The sequence below is a fragment of the Kogia breviceps genome, chromosome 7 (genome assembly GCF_026419965.1).
Source record: "Kogia breviceps isolate mKogBre1 chromosome 7, mKogBre1 haplotype 1, whole genome shotgun sequence".
NCBI classification, from domain to species: domain Eukaryota; kingdom Metazoa; phylum Chordata; class Mammalia; order Artiodactyla; family Physeteridae; genus Kogia; species Kogia breviceps.
The window spans coordinates 113,617,865-113,636,490 of record NC_081316.1 but is presented as its reverse complement, the minus strand read 5'-3'; the positions used below and the strand labels follow the sequence as shown (position 1 = coordinate 113,636,490).

General features: G+C 53.4%; 3 protein-coding genes across 19 annotated transcripts in view; 1 reads left to right on the top strand and 2 right to left on the bottom strand.

Moving 5' to 3' along the window:
• Positions 1-1,232: 1,232 nt before the first annotated feature.
• FOXRED1 (FAD dependent oxidoreductase domain containing 1) lies at positions 1,233-9,040 on the bottom strand. Of its 6 annotated transcripts, none has more exons than XM_059067849.2 (11): positions 8,844-9,040; positions 6,461-6,681; positions 5,508-5,618; positions 5,138-5,256; positions 3,860-3,954; positions 3,479-3,580; positions 3,024-3,100; positions 2,715-2,875; positions 2,495-2,624; positions 2,152-2,256; positions 1,233-1,947 (listed from the first exon to the last, which is right to left on the bottom strand). In XM_059067849.2, exons 1-11 carry the CDS (start codon positions 8,926-8,928, stop codon positions 1,693-1,695), a joined length of 1,461 nt encoding a protein of 486 aa, XP_058923832.1. In that variant the 5' UTR covers positions 8,929-9,040; the 3' UTR covers positions 1,233-1,692. The 6 variants fall into 6 exon arrangements, with proteins under 6 accessions (XP_058923832.1, XP_058923829.1, XP_066895379.1 ...); XM_059067846.2 differs by having other exon boundaries at positions 8,721-8,980; XM_067039278.1 differs by having other exon boundaries at positions 3,860-3,950; positions 8,844-8,974.
• Positions 9,041-9,135: 95 nt separating this feature from the next.
• On the top strand, positions 9,136-15,231 carry SRPRA (SRP receptor subunit alpha). The gene is made up of 14 exons (XM_059067842.2): positions 9,136-9,455; positions 10,079-10,162; positions 10,458-10,621; positions 10,804-10,967; positions 11,219-11,378; positions 11,510-11,663; positions 11,897-11,988; positions 12,093-12,211; positions 12,337-12,423; positions 12,734-12,906; positions 13,007-13,220; positions 13,617-13,780; positions 13,871-13,969; positions 14,134-15,231. Exons 1-14 carry the CDS (start codon positions 9,339-9,341, stop codon positions 14,260-14,262), a joined length of 1,920 nt encoding a protein of 639 aa, XP_058923825.1. The 5' UTR covers positions 9,136-9,338; the 3' UTR covers positions 14,263-15,231.
• Positions 15,232-15,500: 269 nt separating this feature from the next.
• The window catches only part of FAM118B (family with sequence similarity 118 member B), a 54,208-nt gene continuing 51,082 nt past the window's right edge, over positions 15,501-18,626 (bottom strand). For 6 of the 12 annotated variants that reach the window (XM_067039301.1, XM_067039299.1, XM_059067863.2 and 3 more), the window contains 2 exons: positions 16,284-16,361; positions 15,501-16,026 (listed from right to left, as the gene is read on the bottom strand). In XM_067039301.1, coding sequence (XP_066895402.1) covers positions 16,013-16,026; positions 16,284-16,361 — 92 coding nt within the window. In that variant the 3' untranslated portion in view covers positions 15,501-16,012. Of the gene's footprint in view, positions 16,027-16,283; positions 16,365-18,626 lie in introns of all 12 variants that reach the window. The other 6 variants (XM_059067861.2, XM_059067860.1, XM_067039298.1 and 3 more) reach the window with 3 other exon arrangements.

Sequence of the window (18,626 nt, the reverse complement as noted above, 5' to 3'; positions counted from 1 at the left end):
CTCTGGAGACACCTCACTTTCTGGGCTTTTCTCCTGCCTCTGGCCACCTCTTCAGCATCCTCATCTCTTAAAATGTGGCGGGAGCCCCTCCAGCTTCCCCCCACACACACACCAGTCCCCTATTCTTCTCTCCTCCCAGGGTGATGCCGTCGTTCTCCTTGATGCCCACATCTCTACCTACAGCCCACATCCCCCTCAGTGCCACAACCGTGAGTCAACCCCTATTAGATATTTCTACCAGACGTCCTGCAGGCAGAGCCTTAACTCAACACGTCCCAAACTATCCCACTCTGTCCCTCACACTGCTCGCTCATCTCTGCGAAAGGCATGACATCCATCCGGTTGTCCAAGGCAGAACCCTGGAGTCTTACTCGACCCTGTTTCTCGCTGCTACCGTTGCCTCTTGGGTCCGCGCACCTCTTGCCATCATGGCGCAGGCCTGGTTGTCTCTGCCACGTGGACCGTAGGGACAGCCTGCTGTCTGGTCTCCTGCTTTGGCATCATACTCTTCTCCACAAGGCAGGCAGGGTGATTTCTCTAAAAGGAGAATCTGATCATGTTGCTTCCCTATTGAAAGCCCTTCAGTGGCCCCCTGTGCACCGAAAAAGCGCCAAGCTCCACAGCTGGCTCCTCAGGCCCCCGCCCTGCTGCGCCCCTCACTACCTCTCCACGACCTAGCAGGGACACGCCACCTGAGTCCCTTGAACTTTGCTCATTCTTGGCCCCGGGCCTTTGTATATGCTTTTCCCTCAGCCTGGGATCGCCCTGAGTTCACTGTGTTAGACGGCTCATCCTTTAGGTTCAGCTCAGAGGTCAACTTCCCTGGGAACCTTCGGGGAGGAACACCCAGCTAGGGTGAGGCGTCTGTGTCCTGTGCTTTCTCCCAGCGCTGCCGGGACTGCGCTGTAGCTGACCTAGCGGCGAGGGGCCGGGCAGAGGTGAGAACTCTCCAGTGAGAACACATGCCGTGCTTTGCCTGCTGGTATTATCTCTCCTATGCAGCCCTGGGCCTGGTGAGAGCTGGAACTGGATACATATTGAATTGATGAAGGAACACCTTCCTTCCCTCTACAGTCAGCCCCCTGCAGGAACTCAGGAAAAGGAGGCCCTAACTTTCAAACCAGATGTCTAACATCTAGGATTTAAGAATGCTCCTGTGCTCCTCCCAGCCTGGTATCAAAGGCAAGTGGGGTAACGTGAGGTGAAAAGAGGAAGCGACAGGAGACTGGAAGGAAGGCGTTAATCACATTTATTGGTCGATGAATAGGGTAAATAGACAAGTCCACAGACCTGGGCCCGGCACCTGCCCCAGAATGCTCCCTGCCTGGGCTCCGCCGAGAGGGGCAGAGGCAGTCTTTCTGGGTCGGTCCCCCGAAGGATCCAGTCCTGGGCCACGGTGCTCGGGTCCCCTGAAGTGCTCTGTCCGCTGGGCTCCTGGTGGATGGCATCAGTCTGGGCCATGATCAGTCCTGGGGTCCCGCCCCATCGCTCTCCGCCAGCCGGGAACCTAGGCAGCGGTCGGCCTGCCTGCCCAGCCATACGGGGGCAGGACGGCCTGGAAAAGAGCGGGGCGGAGGAGACCCCGGCGTGGTGCTGCGGAGCCATCAAGCAGCGAGGTGGTGTGAACGCGGGCCGGGGTCGGAGCCCAGGGTGACAGATGGGGCGTCGGGGCCCAGCGAAGAGCTCACAGGCTCAGATGATACAGTGCTCTTGGGCCTTCTCTCCCAGGTAAAAGCGGCTGAAGAGGAAGGGGCTCAGGTCGATGGTCTGGAAGCGGCCCTCCAGCATCACCTCGGCCACAGCCCGGCCCGCGGCGGGGGCCTGCTGGAGCCCGTGGCCGCTGAAGCCCGTCGCAAAGTACATGTTGACGACGAGGGGGTGAGGGCCCACCACGCCGTTCTGGTCAAAGGTGTTGTAGTCGTAGTAGCCGGCCCAAGCGTGCCGAACCTGCGGGGCACAGGACGCGTGGCCTCGGGCGGGCCGCCACGCGCTCCGCCCCGCCCGCTCCCGGCTGGGGTCGGCGCGCGGTACCCTCTGCCGCCGCTGCCCGCGCTCACGGGACCCGTCCTGTGAGGCGGAGGCACCGACGCAGCAGGCAGGCCCTCCAACGGGGCCCACATGCTCCGGGGTCATCTGTCTCCTTCCAGTTACCTTCAGAGTCTCAAAAGCTGGTACCCTCCGGGCCAGGTGGGGCCACACCTTCTCCTGGAAGAACTCATGGTCCACTTCCAGGTTCCCTGGGTCCGGTTCCTCCTCCTGGGGGCAGAGGTGGGGACAAGGCTTACGTTGCCCGGGACGCACAGGCAGACCCAGGCCTCGCTGGCCTCTTTAATCCATCCGCTTGGTAAGTGGCGGGTGGGGGGAAGAGACCCCAGGTCAAAGCCAGAGGGGACCGTGACGTCAGTACCAGCACTGGGCCCGCCAAAGAAGCCCGACTGCTCAGCGATACCCAGTCTCTGTCTTCTCCCCGGCACCCCAACCCCACAGAGCTCACCTCAGTGGGGCTATAGCCGCCTAGGTAGTTGTTGCCTAATCCTTCCCGGCGGAAATAGGCTCCGCTGGGGTCTGCGACAAGCGGAGCCTCCAGGCCTGGTCCGTGGGGGCAGTGCCACAAGTACACGTACCTGCCGTGACCAGCGGCGTTAGAAGCGGCGAGAACAGCAACTCCCCTCCCCGACTCTCCTCTCACCCCGCCGCGGCCCTGGGCAAGTCACCTTTTCCTCGGCTCCACAGGCAGCTTGGTGCCCTGAAGAGTGCCAGGCGGCCCCTTCCCAATGCCAGCCAGCTCTGCGATTTGCCCAGACCAGGCCCCCGCTGCAATGACCACTATGGCGCATTCCACGGGCTGGTACTCCTGGCTGTGGTCCACCTTCACCTAAGGGCACCGGAGAGGGGGGCGGAGGAAGCGGTCCAGCTCTTGCTGAGCCTCAGTTTACCCACACTGGAAGTGGGTAGAAGAAGATCAAAATGACAGCCGTTACGTTTCTCATCTGGTAAAGGAGACACCTAAGCCGGGAACTTACATGGACTTCATGGATCCTTTTCAAAGTCACCTCCTCCCCACTGGCGGTCTCCATGTGGTTAGATGAAGAGACGAAACCTGCAGGAAAAAGGAAAGAAAATAAGCCCTTGAGGCCTCAGAGAGGAAGGAGATGGAGATTCCACTGGTTTCCTAAGGAAAGAAAGCTGTAGGGCTGGAAGCTTTCCCAGAGACAATGAAGTACAGAGACAGGGTAACCGGGGTGAACTTGGCCGCACAGGACAGGAGGGTGCCAAAATCTTCAAGCAGGTCACGAGTCACGGGCAAATGCCGTGAGGAGCCAGAGTCAGGATGCTCAGGACCAGTCCCAAGGGGAGAACCCCCTATCCTGAGCGAGCACAGGCCTTGCTCAGCCTGTGCGTGAAGGTAAGACCCAGTCTGGGCTGGCGTCCTGGCTGGCAGAGGTCGCAAGCAGTGGACACGGGGCCACAGACTCACGTGTCACCTCTCCGTGGCAGAAAAGGACCCCCATGGACTGGACCTTTCGCCGAAGCCCCTGGAGCAGACACCAGGGGTCAAACCAACCTTCGTTCTCCAACCCTATGAGGAGAAAGAGGACGCGTGAAGGTGGGCTAGGACCCTCCTCTCCTGTTGTCTCTCCTGCACCCCTAACTCTTCTTCAGGGCTTGTAAGCTGGGGAGTCACATTGACCAACTGCACCAGAGTCAGATCCTGCGGAAGGACAGAGAGCCGGCCTGGCCCGGGGGAGGCCCTGCCAGCCAGGAGGGGAGCGTTCCTCCTTGACATGGCTGCGGGGTGCTCAGACTCCTAACCTGAGGTGCCCCTCAACCCCTGATGCCCTCTGCAAGCAAGCCTCACCATAAGATGCCAAAGCCACTCCCTCCGTGTTTATCCAGGGAAACTTCTTCTGAAGCTGCTCTGGAGACATCAGACAAACTTTGGCTCCTTCCTGCCTGGAGAAATGTGTGGGTCTACGTATGTGTGCTGGATGAGTGTATGGGGGGAGAAGTATGGGCCCCAGCTCCACAAGTCACCTCCTTCACGTCACTCGTCTGCCCCCAACTCCCCACGTAGCCTCCTTGCTTCCTGGAAAAGGGCAAGCTCCTAGTCAAGGTCTTCAGCATCTGACCCCCCTTTCCTTTACGACCCCCTAGCCTCCCTCTGGCCACGCTAAACACCTTATCACCCCCTAACTGTTCCTCGTGCTTTCACAACAGGGCAGGTCACTCTTTTCCCTCCACTTCTGCCCAGGACAGCCTTCCCGTCCACCTCCTAGAACAATCCTGCTCACCAGCACAACTGTCTCCTTCTGGGACCCTCGTGCCCAAAGGCAGCATTGTATGCGCTAAAAGGACACACTCACAAGCCAGACTGCCTGGTTCAAGTCCCAGCGCCACCACTTGCTAGCTCTGGGGGCCTCAGTTTTCCCACATGTAAAATGGGCATGTTCTGATGATTAAACGAGTTAATACTTATAATGCATTTAGGATGTGACCTGATGTCACTAGTGAAACTCATAGAAGGTTCTGCTGAAGAGTCTCAGGCACAGAGATCAGCCCGCCTGCCCAGCCATATGGGGGCAGGACGGCCTGGACAAGAGGAGGATGGAGGAGACCCTGGCACAGTGCTGGGGAGCAATCTAGCAGCGAGGAGGTGTGAACCCGGGCCGGGATTAGAGCTTAGGCTGACAGATGGGGCGTTGGGGCCCAGTGAAGAGCTCACCGGCTCTGATGATAGTCCTGACTGACTGGTCACGAGACCCACGGCCTTTTACATTGAGTCCCGGTATGGCCGGCAAAGCCTATGAGCTTAGCTCTCCGGCTCTTAGAGAAAACATCTGCACATTTGTGGGCCCCTCCCCAGAGATCCTGAATTATTAGGAGGGATGTGTCCTGGGTAGTTCTCATCACCTGGGAATTTAGGAACCACCGCGGCAGCGCTTTGTCTGTGTCTGTGTTACAGCACTTAGCACAGGGCTTCGGAGGTCTGCCTGTGTCCGTCTTCCTGACACACTGAGCTCCCAGGGAGCAGGGCCTGTCTCATTGGCTCCGTCACCCCGGCTCCTAAAGTGAGTCAGAGCCCACTGCTTGCAGGCAGCTGAGACGCAGCAGGATGGCAGCCGTGCCAGGTGCCCACCTCTGCACTTTCACGTTGTTTTCCATGATCGTAGCCCCCTCCTCTGAAGCCAGAAAGAGGTAACCAGAGGGGTTGAACTGGAGGTCCAGGGGAGGGTCATCGACCACGGCCAGGTACTCCTGTGTGCAGAGAAAAGCTCCTCCAAGAAGCTGACTACGACAAGGGAGGGAGAGCTTTCCTGGCTTTCTCACCACAGCCCCCGGGCTCCATGCCCCGACCCAGCGGGAAGCCCTCTCCGGGCACTGCCACTGGGAAGAAAACCGGGGGCTCCACCTCCTAGCTGCCCATGCTCGCTCAGCCAGCTGGGCTGCTCCCCTCTCCGGGCTAAAGGAGGGGTCACCACCCCACCCCCAAATCTCACAGCACGTACATTGATGTTCCGGAGAAATTCGACCGAAAAGAGGGAGAGCTGGATGTTCTCAGGCAACGAGAACTGCTGACGAATCCCACCCACAGAGAGCACGGTGGAGGCCTGGGAGTACTGTGGAAGGACAAGAGAAGGCGATGTGGGCCCTGTTCCACGTGAGAATACCGTACTGGAGGGTGAGAGTCACATACCCAGAGTTAATTTTTTTTTTTTTGGCTGCACTGCTGCTTGCGGAATCTTAGTTCCCTGACCAGGGATGGGAACCTGGGCCCCCTGCAGTGGAAGTGCCGAGTCTTAACCACTGGGCCGCCAGGGAAGCCCCACGTACCCAAAGTTAACGGGGAGTCCTACTTGCAAGTTTATAATCTAAACTTGCATAAGCCCATAGGCAAGTCAACCAGCAGCCCAACAAGGACAATAGCTACTAAAATCCTTATTAGAAGATACACAGAGCAGAGAGGCTCAGTCATCTAAAAAGGGCTGGGCGCCGTCGTACAAAATGGTAATGGCCTGGAAGTAACACGGCAGGAGACTGACTTTTGCTCTACTAACTGGAAAACAGAGGGATGTGGCCAAAGGAGCAAGATTCGTGACTAGCTGGCAGTGGTAAACAGGAACAATTAAAGCGCAAAAACCTCAGAAGCAAAGTAACCTACAACGGCGTCGTGACAGCTGTTTGTGTTAACCGCAGCTTGAATGCAGGCCAGACCTCTGAGATCTCAAGACATACAACGTTGTGAAATTTGCTTCCAAAAGCAAAAACCTTATTGGTAAGGTCTCTGGCGTGAGGGAGGAAGAACGTGGGGCTATTTCTCAACAAGGGCCAAAGCACAGTCCCTGCCCTTTGGCCCTTCAAACACTGAGGTCTTTCCTCTCCTCTCCTCCCCTCCCCTCGAGTCCTTAAGAAAATATGAGCCTGCACCCCACTCCTGACTCTGCCCCACCCCAGACCTCACCGTGTGGTCCCGCTCCACCACCAGCACCCGAATGGCACCTCGCTGCTTCTCCAACCTCTTCAGCCAATAGGCCACAGACAGGCCAAGCACCCCACCGCCAACAATCACCACATCGGAGTGTTCGGGGGGCAGGTGGCTGGTGTCACACAGTGGACTCCAGGCCCCTCCAGGAAGGATGGACTGGATCTTCTTCTTAATCTCCGACACCTTTCCATCCCAGGCTGTGGGATACAGTTATGGTCAAAGAGGGCCATACATCTCCTTCCCAGGAAGTGGAGGGGGTTGTGTGTTAGAGGATGGGCACAGGAAAAGGTGGGCTAAACCGAACACCGAGTTTGCAGTCCTCACTGCCATTCCTTCTCATAAGGTCAGCTCACACCCAGCAGCACTCCACAGCTTGGCTTCGTGTTCTCTACACCAGAGTCTCGCTTCCTTTGAATGCATTATACCCAGCACTGCAAGATTCAACTTCCTAAAACTGACACTCTCTATTCTCTCCATTGGCTAGGGAACTTACACATATTTCTCTCCTGTGCAGACCTCTCTCTCCCCTGAGCCCAGGCTCCTGGACCAAGAGGTCCCGGCACACCTAGAGCCGCACTGCCCTCTGAAGCACGGCACAGACCTCTGAGTGGCACCTTATCCTGGATATCCATCACCAACAGCAAACCTACATTCATGTTGTCTGTTATCAAGTCCTGATGACTTTGCCTCTTAAATATCTCCCCAATCATCTGCCCCCTTTTCCCCCATCTCTCCCACCTAAACTGTTAAAAGTTCCTGTTTCCACTCATTTCCCTCTTGTCCAACCCAACTTCTTTTCTATATCACGGCTAGAATGATCCTTTCTAAACACTAATTTAATCACACACTCTCTTGCTTAAAACCCTCCAGTGGGTTTCCATTACCCTAAGGATAAAAGTCCAAAATCTTTCACGTGGCCTGTGAGACACTGCATGATCTGGCTCCTGTTTGCCCTGTCCTCCCCGAACCCTCCAGCCTCAGCCCCTTCATTCCCGCCACAGGGGATCCACACAGGTGGATCAAAGCAGGTGTTCTCCCTGCTTTGAAACTCTGTGCCCACTTCTTTGCCCAGTTAACTCCTTGCTTCCTTTATTTTATTTTATTTTATTTTATTTTTTGCCATACGCGGGCCTCTCACTGTCGTGGCCTCTCCCGTTGCGGAGCACAGGCTCCGGATGCCCAGGCTCAGCGGCCATGGCTCACGGGCCCAGCAGCTCCGCGGCATGTGGGATCTTCCCGGACCGGGGCACAAACCTGTGTCCCCTGCATCGGCAGGTGGACTCTCAACCACTGCGCCACCAGGGAAGCCCTCCTTGCTTCCTTTAGATCTCAGCTATCATTTTCTCAGGGATGCCTTCTTTCCTGACCCCCTAGACTATGCCAAGTTCTCCTGTCATGCTATCTCATAGCTCCGTGAACTGCTCTTTTGCAGCGTGCAACACATTTGCAACTTTGAGTTTATCTGTGATTGCTTCATGCTGTACGATGTCCACCTTCTCCATAGAATCTCCAGTCTAGAACAGTACCTGGCACATCCTAAGTGCTCAATACATGTCTTGAATACTTGAATCCTTTTGTCTTTCACACCTAACTCATGAAATCTCCAAGTCTTCTCTCACTGTCTCCAATTCAAAGTTCAAACTCTTCTCAGCATTCGAATCTTTCTTTGATCTGGACTTAACCTTACCTGTCCAGAGTATATTTCATACTACTACTCTAAGTCTCTATCTGGATGACCTTTGCTAATCCTTACCCAAGAACAATACTTTTCTCCTCCTAACCTCTGCTCAGTTCCCCAGAACCTGGGACTCATGCTTTCCTTGAGCCAGTAAACATCATCTTTCAAGGCTGATCTCCGTTCCCACCTGTTCCATGTACTGCTACAATTACACTAGCTACTGGAACTGGCAGTGCAGGGTATCCTCCAAGTTGGGTCCTCTCCAGTCTTGAACCTGTCTACTAAAGCCTTCCCTCTCCAGCTACACTTCAGGCACCTGAAGGACATATATCGAATCCTCTCTTTCTCTTCTTTCCTCCTTCACGGCCACAACACTAAGCACAGCATCCTGCACGCGAGCAGGACTTCATGCACTTCTGTGCCACCAATAAATCAGCCTGGCTGCTATTCTGGTGGTAAGCTCAGGCACAGAAGGATCTGGGATTTGTCACATGAGAAGGGCAACCCTGGGATCCATACCCCTGTCCAGGCTCTACAACCTCCGGCAGGCAAGGTTACCTCCTGCTCCCAGCGACCCACTGTCTTCCCAACGCGGACCAGGACCTCGAGTCCTGAAGGTCACATGGCTGGAGACTGAGAACACCCCAGAGCCACGATACCCTCCGCTGCCCTCAGCTTTACCCAGAGTAGAGCCTTCTCTCTGTGTGCCTAGCCCCCGGCCCAAGAGGGCCGGGCCCAAGCCGAACCGCAGCGCCCTCCGAAGCATGGTCCTGCTGCTCTCGGCCGCTAGGAATGGGGCGTCCTACCCCGGCAAGGTCCCAGCCAGCCGTCACTGCTACGCGTCGCCGGCAGTTCACTCGAGCGCGCCCATTGGCCAGCGACCCCTCCGGGCCCCACCCCTCCACCCTATAGGCGGCCGTACTGTCCCTTGACAGTCTGAGAGCCCCGCCCAGGCCCGCCCCCACCCGCCGTTAGCGAGCCCGGCGCCTACGTCAGTCCTGCGCGCCCTCTGGCAGAGCTGGGGAGGGACCCAGGCTACTGCGCTGAGCGGAAGTGCGGCTGAGCAGGTTTCCGGGGCCGCTGGTGTGACGTGTCCCGCGCTTGGCGCAGCAGGAAGCGGCGGCGATCGCGGCCTGAGTTCCCGGCGCCGGCCCCGGCTCCTTTCCCGCTGCCGCCATGCTCGACTTCTTCACCATTTTCTCCAAAGGCGGGCTAGTGCTCTGGTGCTTCCAGGGCGTGAGCGACTCATGCACCGGGCCAGTTAACGCGTTGATTCGTTCCGTGTTGCTGCAGGTACTGCCCCCGCGGGGTCAGAACTCCGGGCTCGTCCCCCTGACCCGGTCCCTAGTCCCCCCCTCGACTGATCCCGCGCCTCCCTCCCAGCCCGTCGGCCCACCTCACACCGGCCGCTCACTCGTAACTGTGACTCCACTTCTTTCTTCCGCCCCCATCAGACCATCCCGCAACTTTGCGCTGTCCCCTCCCCCTCCTCTTTCTGGGACTCTGGCCGGAATCCGTAGTCTATTGAGACTTATCGTCGTTCCCTCCATTCGCACCCAGCAGCTTGGTTTTGTGTTGTTTCGAAGGCCGGGTGAGATAATGGCTGGAAAAACGTCCCTTAAGAATTGTAGATAGTGTACAGCTGCGAGTAAGTCTGATTGTTTACATGAGATGAGGACTCCTTCCCTTCTGGCTCGCACGTGTCCTCCCCTCCCACCTCTTTGCCCCTTTCCCCCAAGATGGATGTCTCCTTTTCTCGCAGGAGGAATGCTGAAGAGCAGCTCCCCTGAATCTTGTTGCCCTGGGGACAGGTTTGAGTTTGGGGGAACGTCTAGTTCTTCTCCAAAGGCAATCCTGGAGAGGCCCAAGTCTAGGTGTTGGGACAGCCTGAACTCTGAGACAAACTCTTTTTCCAGGAAAGGGGAGGTAACAACTCCTTCACCCATGAGGCACTCACGCTCAAGTATAAACTGGACAACCAGTTTGAGCTGGTGTTTGTGGTAAGTGGGGGTATTTTAGAGGGCAATGATAATCGTCACCGCGGAGTTCTGATCATTCAGAAAACCCCGATTAATTGCACCCAGTGTTTATGATGAAGTAACTGAGAAGACACGGAGGGTGGAGGGGGAAAGGGGAGAAGCTCTCGGGCCCAGTCAGAGGGCTTGGCTGCTCCTAGGTCAGGGAAACCTGCCAGGTGGCTGAGCCAGTCTCTGAAGGCCTAGGCTGAGTTGGCTTCCCTCTGTTCTGGGCTGGCATGTGAGCAGATCTCTTGGCTCTGTTTCTTTCCCTAAACAGGTAGGTTTTCAGAAGATCCTAACACTGACGTACGTAGACAAGTTGATAGACGATGTGCACCGGCTGTTTCGTGACAAGTACCGCACTGAGATCCAACAGCAAAGTGCCTTAAGTCTACTGAATGGCACTTTTGATTTCCAAAATGACTTTCTGCGGCTCCTTCGGTGAGAGGCCTCCCCTCTCCAAAATCAGTTTCTGTGACTTGAGCTTCCTTCCTTCCCGAGGGTGGGTGAAGGGTAGCATGTTGTGGATTGGAAGGCACTCCTGAGTCTGCTGCCCGGTTCAGATTGTCCTCTGGGTGTGAGGGCCCTTGTCCTGGATTTGGACTGTTCCCTTTTCTCTTTAGTGAAGCAGAGGAGAGCAGTAAGGTCCGTGCTCCCACAACCATGAAGAAATTTGAAGATTCTGAAAAGGCCAAGAAACCTGTGAGGTCCATGATTGAGACACGGGGTGAAAAGCCTAAGGAAAAAGCCAAGAACAGCAAAAAACACAAGGGGGCCAAGAAGGAAGGTGAGTTTGAGCTTGGACACCTGGGGGCATGAGAACTCGTTAAGGTGGGCAGGGGTGGTTCCCCGCCCTTCCCTTTGTCATTGTTTGCCTCCCTCGCTCGGGTCCCACCACCCTCAGCAGCGTCCCCGGTCCTCGCGACCCCCCAGATGTTTGTTCTTAGTTTCGTCTTAATGATTTGGAAGGCTTTTCCCCACTTGTCTATTTTGCTGGAATTTGGTCTTTTTTTCCCCAGTGAGTTTTCTCCTTGACAGGTTCTGACGGCCCTTTGGCTACCAGCAAAGCAGCCCCTGCAGAAAAGTCAGGTCTCCCAGTGGGGCCTGAGAACGGGATAGAACTTTCCAAAGAGGAACTGATCCGCAGGAAGCGAGAAGAGTTCATTCAGAAGCATGGGAAGGGTATGGAGAAGTCCAGGTGAGCAGTCCAGCTTTTGCCATACGTACTGCTATCTGGACACGTTGGGGGCGAGGGAGTCCTTGTCTCTGGGGTGGATGTTTCCTCTCCTGCTTCTTCATCGGAACCCTTTGTGCTGTAACCCTTTGCAGCAAGTCCAGTAAGTCAGATGCTCCCAAGGAGAAGGGCAAAAAAGCGCCCCGGGTGTGGGCACTGAGTGGCTCTGTCAACAAAGAAGTCCTGGACTATAGCGCTCCTACCGCCAATGGGGCCCCCGAGGGGGCCCCGCCTGAGGACATCAACTTGGTAAGAGGCGGCAGGGCCAGAGTGAAGGCCAATGTTAGTAAGAAATGGGGGAGGGGGAGGAAGCAGAGATGAGGAGGGCAGCACTCTTGATTTCTTGGAGCGAGGGGCGAGTTACATCTGGAGCTTCCTGAATCGAAGAGGTGGAGCAGTGTAGACAGGGTAAATCCAGGTTTTTCCCCCCACAGCCCATCGTGTTCTTGATCCCATCTCCTTCCTTTCCGCATACCCTCCAGATTCGAGGGACCGGGTCTGGGAGGCAGCTTCAGGATCTGGACTGCAGCAGCTCAGATGACGAAGGGGCCGCTCAAAACTCCACCAAACCTAGGTAGGGGATCCCAGGGGGTGGCTGGTGGGTGTGGCTCCAGAACTGAGGAGACTTGACCGCCGCCTGCTGGCCGTATGTGCATCTGTAACGTCCTGTGCCTGCAGTGCTGCCAAGGGGACTCTGGGCGGCATGTTTGGGATGCTGAAGGGCCTTGTGGGTTCCAAGAGCTTGAGCCGTGAAGACATGGAATCTGTGCTGGACAAGATGCGTGACCATCTCATTGGTGAGTCAGGAACGGGTGGACTCGTGTTTCTGGGGTAGGGACGGTGGGGGGGCAGAACGGCTGTACCGTAGGGGTTGTTCACCGCTGCTGGAGCACTCGTACCACGCCTGTCCCCCTCTTCTCAGCTAAGAACGTGGCAGCAGACATTGCAGTCCAACTTTGTGAATCTGTTGCGAACAAGCTGGAAGGGAAGGTGATGGGGACGTTCAGCAGTAAGTATCTCCCTGGACCTGGAAGTGTTTGGGTGGGCATCCCGCACCCCAGGAGGCCACCGCGTCCACCTCCGTCCTTACTAGGTGCGTGACTTTTGACAAATCCCATAACATCTAAATTCCTATTTCGTAACTTACTTAGACTTGGGGTGTTGATGATCTCTAAGTTAGGAGGATTTAAATGAACTAATACTTGTAAAGTGCTTAGGATTCCTGGGCAGGCTCCTAGTTCCCTTAGCTCAGAAAGGGGCTGGGCATTCCTGGAGCACATTACTTGGGCTTCACGGATATACCTCTCCCCCAACCTCAGCGGTGACTTCCACCGTAAAGCTAGCTCTCCAAGAGTCCCTGGTGCAGATTCTGCAGCCACAGCGCCGCGTGGACATGCTCCGGGATATCATGGACGCCCAGCGTCATCAGCGCCCGTACGTGGTCACGTTCTGTGGTGTGAATGGCGTGGGGAAGTCTACTAACCTTGCCAAGGTCGGTGCAGCTCCGCAGCCCGTCTCTGACATCATTTCTTCACTCTGCACTTCCTGGCACCTCTGCGTCTAGGTGACAGTTTTCTTTGCCTCTTTTGCAGATTTCCTTCTGGCTGTTAGAGAATGGCTTCAGTGTCCTCATTGCTGCCTGTGATACATTCCGTGCTGGGGCCGTGGAGCAGCTGCGCACACACACCCGGCGTTTGCGCGCCCTGCACCCCCCCGAGAATCACGGTGGCCGCGCCATGGTGCAGTTGTTTGAGAAGGGCTACGGCAAGGATGCTGCTGGCATCGCCATGGAAGCCATCGCCTTTGGTACAGTGCACAGAAAGATGGGGGGCTTGTCGGGGCCCCTTTTCTCCTTGGGTTCTCTTGGAACTTGCAGGGGACCAGGGTTACCCTACCACCAACTTTCCGCACAGTAACAGGTCAGGATTAGCGACGTGACGTGCTCTGCTTTGGGTCAACAGGTGTGGTTGCAGGCAAACCTAGTATATTTGTTTATCTCTATTTGGTCACCTTTACCCTACCGCCATCCTTTTCCTAAATGTGCTTGATGGCTGAGTATGGGAATTTTTTCTTATACTACCTTGTAACCTAAGGAAATAAACAGGTGGACTTCTAATGTGGCCAGTTTGGGACCTCCTGAGAGGAAAGCTGGAAACGTTGACAGTCCGGGAGTTTTGACTTGACCGCTCTTTTCCTCTCTAGCACGTAACCAAGGCTTTGACGTGGTGCTGGTGGACACAGCTGGCCGCATGCAGGACAATGCCCCTCTGATGACTGCCCTGGCCAAGCTCATTACTGTCAACACGCCCGACTTGGTGCTGTTTGTGGGCGAGGCCTTAGTAGGCAATGAAGCCGTGGACCAGCTGGTGAGGGCTACAGGCCTTGGTTCTCTTTCCAGCCTCAGCTTCGGCCACTTGAGGTGCATCTTATACTTACGTCGTGTTCCTCCTTTCCAGGTCAAGTTCAACAGAGCCTTGGCTGACCATTCTATGGCCCAGACACCTCGGCTCATTGATGGCATTGTCCTAACCAAATTTGATACCATCGATGACAAGGTAAATACGGACGACACGGCACAGTGGGACTGGGAGAGGGGAACGGCTGTCCTTCACAAGGGAGCAGAGGCTCTAAGGGCACACTGGCTCCAAAGCCTCCTGTTGCTGAGGGGGTGACAAGGAGTGGCCTGGAATTGACTGGGTGTCCCCTTTCTCTGCTTCAGGTGGGAGCTGCTATTTCTATGACCTACATCACAAGCAAACCCATCGTCTTTGTGGGCACCGGCCAGACCTACTGTGACCTACGCAGTCTCAACGCCAAGGCTGTGGTGGCTGCCCTCATGAAGGCTTAACGTGTCTCTTGGCCGATACCAAATCACCGCTTCCCCCCAAAGCCCCCATCCCTGTATCAAGAATGTGCTTTAGAGTATGTGAGCAACTTGTCTTCAGTGTAGTTCAAAGGCAGAGTGAGGGGAGCTCCAGGCGGGGGCTTGCAGCCCCTCCCAACCTCACTCCCTGTTCAGCCCAGCCTCCCTCTGCAAGGAGGGCCTAACATGTTACAGTCACTGCCCATTACCCACCCCCAGCCCCACGCTCCTCCCCCTTCCTACTCACTCAGGCATCCCTTCACTCTGCCTACAGACTCGGTCTCGTTACAGCTTTGACCAACGGTTAGAAGATCCAGCGCCAGAGCTTTGCTAGTTAAGTGTGGTCACGGGGACGTCTGAGCTTCATCCCCAGCTCCATTAGATAAAGAGACTTCCGGAGCCAGCTCTGGGTCCTGAGTGGCACCCCCCCCTAGGATACACAGCTTTCAGGTCCCTGGGGCCAGGACGACACCCCCACACTGTGGCAGTGTATGGCCTGTTCTTATTTGCTGCTGATTCCAGGATGATCCCTGGCCCCGTTTCCCCAAAGCATCAGCTAGGCAACAGTGATGTGTTACAGATGAGTCAGAGAGGAGTCCCTGCTTCCCTCAGAGATGAAGGGAGCCGAGCTGCAGTGCCGCACGGGGCTTCTCAGCCTCCGAGATCTCCCACTTCCAGAATCCAGACATAAGTTTGCATGTTCCCCTTCCCAGGAGAAAACCAACTGTCAGAAGGGGAGACACACTGCCTCCTCCCCCTTCACCTGGGATGGTTCCCGGCTTTTCCTCGTCCTCCTCTACAGTGCCTGGTAGACAAGTGCTACGTTGAATACAGACCTTGTTAAGACTTGTCCTGTAGCTTGGTATTACAGATGTGCTATTAGTGCAATAAGGTGAAGGCTGTCTGCCCAGAGAAATACATAATTTATATAAGAAAATAAATTTCATAAATAAATTGCCTTTTAGGTCTTGGAGTTATTTTACAGGAGGGTTCAAAACTAAAACCCTACATCACACTAACTGTAGTTCTAGGATTTACGGTAAGAAGGGGAACAGGAGTTGACAATGCTAGGGAATCAGGGAAAAATAAGCAGTTGTCCCAAGAATGAGATCACCTTCCCCCAAGGTGAAAGAAGAGAACTTTTAAAATTTAAATTCGGCTTGTATCTTTGCAGGTTAGGAGTTTTCTAAAGTGACTCAAAGTAGAGCTGGGGCCCTGGGAAGTAAATGAACAAGCTTTTAATACGGCTCAATTATGTAAAAGACTGTACACTGTAAAAGATCTAGAAAACTAGAGCGTCAAGCCATGTTTTAAAAAAGCCATTAAGCTGAATCGAAAAACCAAGTATAGCGTACAAAACTGCAACAAGGGCCGCGGCGATCCCGTGGCATCTAGATCCCGAGTCCTTCATGCAGAGCTGTGGCCACGGTCGGTAGAGATGTCCCGTGGATCTGCTGTGTGGACACAGGCCTGTCCAGCCTGGGGGTGGGGCAGGGTGACTTCCGGGTCCCTTGTCGCTTGGGTATTGAACTGGAACAGGCCGCAGAGGATCAGGAACCAGCCAGCACGGCACGAAGGGGTAAGCTGCGACACCCACCCACTAACCCCGGCCTTCAACCTCTGCGTTCTGGTACTTCCTGGGAGCTGTTTTGGGTTCTTGGGAGTTTACTTGTTAAACACTGTCCACGGTGGGCCCTTACAGCTTGGTCTAATGGTGGCGATTCCTCTTGCCCTCTCAGGTACTACAGTCTGTGGAGAGAGAGAAGGGAGAGAGTAAGCGAAATTTCACAAAACAGGTTTACACATCTAAAGCTGCAGAAATTGAAGTCAAGCTTAACCCTTCAGAAGACAAGACACAAGATACCAGGAAACTTGTAACAGCCTTGGTAGGAAAATATATAGACTCTTTAACAGGTAGGAGAGGTTCTCCAAGGTCTTAACTAAGTCCTGGGAAAGCATTTTCTGCTGACAAACTGACATATAGTAGAACAGGAAACAGTATATACCTCTCATTTCACTGTGTGCTGTCGATAAGCCATTTAGCTGGCCTTCTGAGCCATTTAGCTGTCCTTCTCTTACCATCCCTGCTAAACAGAACATACATCAGTATCAGATATTTGGCTGAAAAGCTAAACTATTAATAGAAAAGCAACCAACTAAAGTGAGATGCAAGTACATGGTCTGACTAAGAAGCATGACATTATTTAGGAATGCACACATCAGGCAGCAGAGTAAACCAGTTAGCCTTCACACTGTTGTACTAAACAACCGGGAAGCAGTGAGGTCCCTGAGTACACAGACATTACTTGTGAAAAACACCAAGTGTGCTTGCTGTCCCTAACTAGTCCAGAAGGCCGAGTTTAGGTAAAAAAAAAAAACTACTCCAGCTGGGGTCGGGAAGCAGTGTGCAAGGGGGCAAATTCAACCAAGTAGAAGAGTGGAAAGTAGCAGACACGCCCATGGTATAAAATGGGTTTAGAGCTGTGCTGTCCCATTGGCTACATGTGCTGTTTAGTTTTAAATTAAATCAAAAATTCTGTTCCTCAGGGAACTCCCTGGTGGTCCAGTGGTTAGGACTCCAAGCTTCCACTGCAGGGGCCTGGGTTCAAATTCAATCCCTGGGTTGGGGACTAAAATCCCACAAGCCGAGTGGTACGGCCAGGAGAGAAAAAAAAAAAAAATTCTGTTCCTCAGTCACACTAACCACACTTCAAATGCTCAATGGCCACATGTGGCTTGTGGTTACAGTACTGGACAGAGAAGATTACAGAATATTTCTATCATTGCAGAAAAGTCTATTGGACAGCACTGGGATAGATAATGTATAGGAAGAGGTTTAAATCTGAACACACGGGAGGAAAGAATAGCAACCAGAAACATGGCCGATTAGAATATAAACAAAAGACAGCACCCAAACACACAAACTGGTATTCCTCTCTTGGAAAGCACTTTAGCAATATTTATCAACCACTAAAATGTTCATGCCCTTTGACCTAGTAATTATACTGAGAACCCATCCTACTGGCAAAAGGAAAAACTGTAGTGATGAATATACCATTCATTGCAACAGTGCTTACAATAGAAAAAACTAGACACTGCCTAACAGGGGAATAATTAGGTAACTGTGACATCCACACTGGATTATAACAGTCATTAAAAACACTGGTTATGGACATTTTTTACAGAACCACAACAAAAAATCTTAAAATCTGTATGGAGACACAAAAGACCCCGAATAGCCAAAGCAGTCTTGAGGGAAAAAAAAAGAGCTGGAGGAATCAGACTCCCTGACTTCCGACTATACTACAAAGCTACAGAAATCAAGACAATATGGTACTGGCACAAAAACAGAAACATATAGATCAATGGAACAGGATAGAAAGCCCAGAGATAAACCCATGCACCTATGGTTAACTAATCTATGACAAGGGAGGCAAGGATATACAATGGAGAAAAGACAGTCTCTTCAATAAGTGGTGCTGGGAAACCTGGACAGCTACATGTAAAGAAACGAAATTAGAACACTCCCTAACACCATACACAAAAATAAACTCAAAATGGATTAGAGGCCTAAATGTAAGACCAGACACTATAAAACTCTTAGAGGAAAACAGAGGAAGAATACTCTTTGACATAAATCACAGCAAGATCTTTTTTGATTCAGCTCCTAGAGTAATGGAACTAAAAACAAAAATAAATGGGACCTAATGAAACTTAAAAGCTTTTGCAAAGCAAACTATGAACAAGACGAAAAGACAACCCTCAGTATGAGAGAAAATATTTGCACATGAATCAATGGACAAAGGATTAATCTCCAAAATATATAAACAGCTCATGCAGCTCAATATTAAAAAAACAACCCAAACCAAAAATGGGCAGAAGACCTATATAGACATTTCTCCAAAGAAGACATACAGATGGCCAAGAAGCACATGAAAAGCTGATCAACATCACTAATTATTAGAGAAATGCAAATCAAAACTACAATGAGGTATCACCTCACGCCAGTTAGAATGGGCATCATCAGAAAATCTACAAACGACAAATGCTGGAGCGGGTGTGGAGAAAAGGGAACCCTCTTGTACTGTTGGTGGGAATGTAAACTGATACAGCCACTCTGGAGAACAGTACGGAGGATCCTTAAAAAACTCTGAATAGAATTACCATATGACCCAGCAATCCCACTACTGGGCATATATGCAGAGAAAACCATAATTCAAAAAGACACATGCACCCCAATGTTCACTGCAGCACTATTTACAATAGCCAGGTCATGGAAGCAACCTAAATGCCCATCGACAGACGAACGGATAAAGAAGATGTGGTACATATACACAATGGAATATTAC

What these genes read in the sequence shown, in the direction of transcription:
- FOXRED1 (XM_059067846.2), bottom strand. Translation starts at nt 8,928, where the DNA reads ATGCTTCGGAGGGCGCTGCGGTTCGGCTTGGGCCCGGCCCTCTTGGGC. An exon ending in AATTTCTCCGGAACATCAAT is followed by an intron (nt 5,257 to 5,507) that starts GTACGTGCTGTG and finishes CTCTGCACACAG; the next exon opens with GAGTACCTGGCCGTGGTCGA. An exon ending in AAAGGATCCATGAAGTCCAT is followed by an intron (nt 2,876 to 3,023) that starts GTAAGTTCCCGG and finishes CGGTGCCCTTAG; the next exon opens with GTGAAGGTGGACCACAGCCA.
- SRPRA (XM_059067842.2), top strand. Translation starts at nt 9,339, where the DNA reads ATGCTCGACTTCTTCACCATTTTCTCCAAAGGCGGGCTAGTGCTCTGG. An exon ending in AGTTTGAGCTGGTGTTTGTG is followed by an intron (nt 10,163 to 10,457) that starts GTAAGTGGGGGT and finishes TTCCCTAAACAG; the next exon opens with GTAGGTTTTCAGAAGATCCT. An exon ending in GATGCGTGACCATCTCATTG is followed by an intron (nt 12,212 to 12,336) that starts GTGAGTCAGGAA and finishes CCCTCTTCTCAG; the next exon opens with CTAAGAACGTGGCAGCAGAC.